Raw genomic sequence first — 6,953 nt, forward strand, 5'->3', positions numbered from 1 at the left:
ATATATAGAAAAAATTAGCCAGGCATGGTGGCATGTGCCTTTAGTCCCAGCTACTCAAGAGGCTGAGGCAGAAGGATTGCTTAAGCCCAGGAGTTTGAGGCTGCTGTGAGCTAGCCTGACACCACAGCACTCTAGCCCGAGCAACACAGCAAGACTCTGTCTCAAAAAAAAAAAAATTTTTTTTTAGACTTTCTCCCTATAACGTAGAGAATGGGTCCCTACAAGGTTTCTATCCTAAGTCATCACATTATGTCAGTGATATTTAATTATGAAATTTGGGGTCATATACTAACAGACAGGACTCCCTAGGATCGAATTATCTGTCCATCCTAGGCATGACTAAAAGGGTCCCTAATTCCTAACCAGGAGACAGCTATCTATAATTGTCATGCATATAATAGCAAGCTACAGTCCTGCAATAAGAAAGCAGACGACCGTACTGAATGAATAACAACTTACCTTGTTTTCAAGAACTGAATCGTGTGGCATTTCTTCGGCCTTGTCATTTTCTTTATCCTCCTCTTCTGAGCCTTCAGTTTCTACAAACAAAAATTCCTCGGTATTGAGAATAAAACTAAAGATATCTTCTGACTAGTCAGAGACTCCAATAAACATGTCAACTTATATGCTGACATAGGACAAGCCAGATGCTAATCCAAGTCAGTCAGCATCTGAACTGAACATAAAATCAGTGGTTATAGTCTAATTCAAGTCTAACCTAGATTTAGAAAGTATAACCTTATATAGTCTACGGGTTAGATCTTCAGCAATTAAAAGGCTGAGTGTTTCTCTTATAAAAGTCAACCTGGATCATTCAGAATGAGACAGATTAGCTACTGCCTCTTATTCACTGGCTAGAAGCTCACATTCATTCAGCCAGAAGCAGGCAGAGACCTCAGCCACTGTTTCTGATATCTTTAAGCCACCCATTAGATAATACTAATAGCCTGGGAAAATACCAAAAGTTAAATTATTCCAGTCCATTCAGAGGAAGAATGCTCAAGAGACTAGCTTTCCCACAACAGAGCCATGGAGAGAAAAGCATAGTTCTTACCAACTCTTACCAATGAGCATGCCACAGACTCCAGCCAGCTCTAGCACATACAGAATTTCAGTGAATAATACCACAATCCGTTATTTCACTCCTGTGCCTTATTAATCATTCTTTTTAAATCTGAAGTCATAAACACCATATTGACATATACTCACAGTCAACTGCCTAAAAGTCAGGCTCCTAATAAACAGCTCTACACTTTCAGTGGTAAGACAAAATTCACAACGTCAAATGACTAAAATGGATTTTTTTGTTGATACAAACAATTCATGAATTGTGTATAATGTGCCTACCTCTGTCATATCTCATTAAGCATTTTTAATACCAACAGAAGAGCTCAAATACTGTCACTATCTCCTAAACATGGCAATTAGGTAGAGTGATAAAGTCTGGTTAAAGGTGTTTTACTGGCAGCAATACTGTTTCAGGACGGGAAGAGGCACAGAAAATTCCTATATATTACATATTACTATGACAAACTAAAGAAGTCCTCTAAGAACCAGTGACAAATCAAGCCAGTTAAACATTTATAGCAAACAAATCCTGTTTTATCAAGTGGCTTGCTTTTCTCCTTTCACTATAATCCAGTGCTTCTGAAGTATAGCCACCACCACACACCATTCTTTTCATATCTAAATTTCCAAGTGGGTTTGGCCTTAGTTCCCTAAGTTTAGAACAGATGGATGGTTTTCTTAACTCTGCCCAATCTCCAGCAGAACATGCAAGAGAGCTGAAGTAGATCTATGTATTTAACGTTTAAAAATAATAATAAAATACTTTTAAAAATTTCATCTTTCCGGCCGGGCACGGTGGCTCACGCCTATAATCCTATCTCTCTGGGAGGCCGAGGTGGGTGGATCGCTCAAGGTCAGGAGTTTGAGACCAGCCTGAGCAAGAGCGAGACCCCGTCTCTACTAAAAATAGAAAGAAATTAATTGGACAACTAAAAATATATAGAAAAAAATTAGCCGGGCATGGTGGCGCATGTCTGTAGTCCCAGCTACTCGGGAGGCTGAGGCAGAAGGATTGCTTGAGCCCAGGAGTTTGAGGTTGCTGTGAGCTAGGCTGACATCATGGCACTCTAGCCCGGGCAACAAAGCGAGACTATGTCTCAAAAAAAAAAAAATTCATCTTTCCAATTTGTAGGAAAAATTAAATTTGATATTTTTATTCTATACTCTTCTTAATTAGTAGTATCTGTTTCTACTCATACCAGAATGCTAGAAGATGACCTCTAATTTGTAAGAAACTATCTTAAATACTTGGAAGTTTTACATCAAATTTTTAAATTGTTATAATCGCCCAAGAAGAATACTGGTTTCTCTTGAGGAATCTGTATTACCGTCATGGAATGGTGGAGTGGAGTTAGGTCAATGAGAAAGCCATTACTTTAAAACATTTCCCAATATGGTAACCTGTACCCAGGAATTAATTGACAATGCCGTGATGTCCTCAGTAAAGAAATTTGTTAAATTATTTTCCAAGCTTCTTTGATAATGGACTATCTTTTCTAGTTATGTCTATTTCATCCTTCAGAGAAAGGGAAATATCTTTTTATACAATTTCTCTGATCTTGTAGCATCCTCAGAACAATATGGGCACAAAATGGTACAAATGAGAAGAATGACTATTAAAGGCAAAGAAAAGATACCAATTCTCGGTTATATTAGCACTCTCACAGGGAAGTGCCACCAGATTGGCCAGTGCAGTCTATCTGAGCATAGCCAAGCTTTATACCTACAATTTAAAATTTTTATTTGTTTATCAACCACCTCTAACGTGACAATTAGAAAAGAACAGACCAATTATCTTTATTAGGGAGATACGGACAGCCCAAGAGGCTGCAAAAAGTCAAAAGCTGGTAGTAAAGTGAAGAGAAAAACCGCCTGTGAGATTTCTGCAGGCTGATGCTGCCACATGAAGAGAAATAATGCACAGAAAGTAAGGGGCTGGGACCCACAGTCAGACAGACTGGGTACCCAGCCTTCTCTTTACTGGCTATGTGATTAGGGCAAATCACTGATCCTTTCTCCCATTTTTTCATTTGTAAAATATGGAAAACTATGTCATCTTTATATACAGAACAGTACCTGGTACACAGCACAAAAAATCCAACATATGAAAAGCCCAGGGCTTTCTTAAGTACAGTTAATTTTAAAAATAAGTGATCAGGAAATTTCTGATAAGAAGTGAGTGAAAGAAAAGGGAGAACATTGCTTTCCTTACTGTGAGGTAGTTTAGGGAGAACAATATATTCAAGGTAGATCTAAGTTTGAATTCAGTGCTATGACTTACTGTTTGACTCTTACCAAGTCATGTAACTTTTAAGCCTCATTCTCCTCATCACTATAACTTGAGCAATACTACATACACCACATAGTATTGTTTTGGAATCATAAGAAATGTGTATGGCCAGGCACAGTGGCTCAGGCCTATAATCCCAGAACTTTGGGAGGCAGAGGCAGGAGGATTGCTTGAGGCCAGGAGTTCTAGACCAGCCTGGGCAACATAATGAGACCCTGGCTCTACAAAAAATGGGGGAAAAAAAAATTACCCAGCCATGGTGGTGCAAGCCTGTAGTCCTAGCTACTTGGGAGGCTGAGGCAGGACGACTGCTTGAGCCCAGGAGTTTGAGGCTGCAGTGAGCTATGATCGTACCACTGTACTCCCACCTGGGCAACAGAGTGAGATCCTATCTCTAAAAACAAATAGATTTTAGAAAAGAACAAGACATGGGAGTTTTTTAAAACCTGAGGAATTCAGTTCTGTGCCTTTTCCGTAAAGAACTCCTAAAGCTTGATAAGAAGCCCAATGGTGCTACCATTTAGCCAATTCACTTCTGGTTACTATGCCTGTGCTGGCTGGAGTGCCGGGACCTGCACATAGGTAGAAGGAAGTTTACCAGAACGAAGTCCAAGTATTAAAGATGGGTCTTTGAAAATCTATAACTTAAGAGAACTCAAAGTAGTCTGGCAATTACATGAAGTAACAATTAGTTGGAAAATACCTGTGGTTATTAATGTCAATGTTAGATGAACCTTAAATACAGTAGAATCCTCAAATGATAGCACAAGTCAGACGTGCCAATTATGGAATCACTAATTAGAGGCTTATACATCTTAATGAAACTGAATCACAATTAGACCAATAGCAATACAAAGCATCTTCATTTTATAGCATTCTAAGTAACAAAAAATTCAGTTTAGCAGCCAAAGCAAGCATGAAATGTGAAGGGAAAGCAGCGAGGGAGCTAATGGTTACATTTTTTTGTTGTCTTGGGGCTAGGGGCTATTTTAACTAATGTGGAGAAGCCTCTAAAGTTTAGTGTTTAGAGTCTAAACAATTCCTGAAGACTAAAGGTAGAGAGGGGCACCAGAATTCTTTAACTCTGGTGATAGAACATTCAAAGTTAACTGCCTTCATTTAAATGGCATGCCTGCTTAAGTGTACCAATTCAGTGGATTCTACTGCTCTGTTCCTGCTTCCTAAAGCAGAGAAAAGGAGTCATGTGAACAATAAATTAAAAAAATCCAGAGGCATGCAAGTGAACGTCCATTCAGCATTCTCTGCCAGCCTAGCCCACTCTTTTCCTACCTACCCCACCCCTCATCCACATTTTCCATCCCCTTTTATTGGCTAGTATGGTGCAACATGTTACTGATAGCTAGCCAAGTTCTCATAAATCACAAAGACCTATTTTGCAGTTAGTAAAAGCGTTAGTTTATAAGCCAGCTAAAGACTTGCTGCTTTTTATTTAACTTACTCAACTTATCACAACCTTCTTAACTACTCCCATTTTCATTTAGCCCTTTCCTAATCCAAAGGCAGACGGAAAATCCTGAATGGAAGGCTGACTTTTACCCATGATTAGTGAGTCAAATCCAGAATGTACTCCACCCACTGCAGCTCTTGCATATCCCGGTTACCTTCACCCTCTTTCATCTGTTCTTCTCTCTCTTGTGTCTCTTCATTAGCAGCTATCTTAATTTTGTCTTCAGGTGATTTCTCAGTAGCTCCCTGGGCTACCTTGGTATCAACCCCATCTCCAGCTGCCTCAGACTCTTCTATGGACAGCTTAGCCTCCTCGTGGCTAGGAACCAACTTTGTGCTCACCTTCTCCTCTAGTCCTGAACCATCTTTTGTTTCTGTCAGTCTTTCTAAAGTATTCTGTGACTCAACGGGAGTCTGATCTCCTGCAGCTGACAGTCCATTGACTGCACCATCCTTAAGAACTGTGGCCTCCTGCCCAGGCTTCTCAGAAACTTCTGATCCACCCTCCGTAGCTGAGGCCTCTGCAGCCTCTGTTGTCACCTCTGGTGACTCTTCAGCAGCAGGCACTTCCTCCCCTACCAGCTGCTCAAGAACAGCCTTTCCTGTCTCATTTTCAGAAGTAGCTACCTGCTCCTTTGGCTGATCCCCACCCACATCCACTGGCTTGACTGTCGGGTCTACAGGCTCTGCTTCTACCTCCACTTCAGCACCCTGCTTTTCTAGAGCCACAACAGACTGCTCTTCTGAAGCTTCTTTTGGTTTCTCCTCTATGCTCACAATTACCTCTCCCTGCTTCTCCTGACCTCCTTTTTCTCTGCATTCCTCTTGGATATCAGTTTCAGAAACTGATTTTTCTTCCTCAGCATCTGGTGTTTCCTGTTCTGGTTTCCCAGAAATGACCTCAGTTTCATTTAGTCCTCCTGGTGCTGCCGCTCCTTTTGCCTCTTCAGAGGTTTCAATTAACTGATCTGGAATCAATTCAACTTTTTCCTGTAGCTCCTCTGCAGGCTCACTTATATCCATATCTTCTCTTCCACCCTTTTCCATTTCACTCTCCTGTTCTTTATCAGTTCCGGGCTTTACCAGAGACTTGTCTTCTGTTTTTTTTGCTTCTTCTTTTTCTCCCATGGCGTCATAAACCTGTTCTCTCAACTCTTCCCTTGCTTCCTCTACATGGTTAAAGAACATGAAGCATAAACATGTCTTCGAGTTTAATGATAAAGGCATAAATGGAAACTAAAAACACATTCCCTTTAAACCCTCAAAAAGCCTAGCAAGTTTTAGCAGATTGCCTAAAAATTATCTGCCCTTTTGAGAAAAGAAAAGGGAGAATCCCAGCTAGCAGAGCAACTTATTGCAAAAGAAACCCAAGCTCATTAAACTAGATATCATTTTACTTAAGCATTCTGATTACCAGTTAGGTAAGAAATGCCAAGCTTTTCATTCTCCTTACAGACCCGCATCTGATAAGTAAAACTCTAGTACCCAAACTCAGGTTAGAAATTAACATTTAACTTTCTTAGACATAAAAAATGTAAAAGGGCTCCCGAAGTATTGCTATTAAAATAACTGAGCTGCACAGACTATTTAAAAAACTTGCATCAGAAAAATATTTAAGGTTGTAACAATATTTAAAACACCAATTTAATCTTGCTTTTATCATTTAGTTAAAAAACCCCAACAATTTAAATAACCAGATTTATTTGAGACATTAAGTTATCCTCTTACAAAAGCCTGCTGTTAGTTTCAGTAACTGGCTACACCCACTGCAGTCTCCAACAGATGCAAGCATCACCCCAAACATCTTAGGAGAGACCATCCAGGGCAGAGAGAGCCCTATTTCCATCACTTGTATACAAGAAATATACGTCGCATCCCTTGAATGTCACGTGCAAATCCACATACCATCTGTGTTATCATTATTTGCTACCAGAGATTCTTCTGTTTTTTCTCCTTCTTCCTCTTCCACATGCACACCTTCCAAGGCATTTCCCAACACACCATTCTCCATTCTAGGAGAACAAAAGGGAGAAAGAACCAAAGGTTTGATGGCTATAACCTAATGATTTTTCCAAGACAGAAAATATAGTCCTAACAAAAAAAAGAAAAGAAAAAAGAAAAAATATAT

General features: G+C 39.8%; 1 protein-coding gene across 1 annotated transcript in view; it reads right to left on the reverse strand.

Annotated features, from left to right (window-relative positions):
* NASP (nuclear autoantigenic sperm protein (histone-binding)) overlaps nt 1-6,953 on the reverse strand; it is a 25,287-nt gene that overhangs the window by 16,698 nt on the left and 1,636 nt on the right. The window contains exons 2-4 of the mRNA XM_012648920.1: nt 6,731-6,837; nt 4,981-5,994; nt 460-539 (exon numbers count right to left, since the gene is read on the reverse strand). Coding sequence (XP_012504374.1) covers nt 460-539; nt 4,981-5,994; nt 6,731-6,836 — 1,200 coding nt within the window. The 5' untranslated portion in view covers nt 6,837. The remainder of the gene's footprint in view (nt 1-459; nt 540-4,980; nt 5,995-6,730; nt 6,838-6,953) is intronic.

This window comes from Propithecus coquereli, unplaced genomic scaffold (assembly GCF_000956105.1).
Source record: "Propithecus coquereli isolate 6110/MARCELLA unplaced genomic scaffold, Pcoq_1.0 Scaffold299, whole genome shotgun sequence".
NCBI classification, from domain to species: Eukaryota; Metazoa; Chordata; class Mammalia; order Primates; family Indriidae; genus Propithecus; species Propithecus coquereli.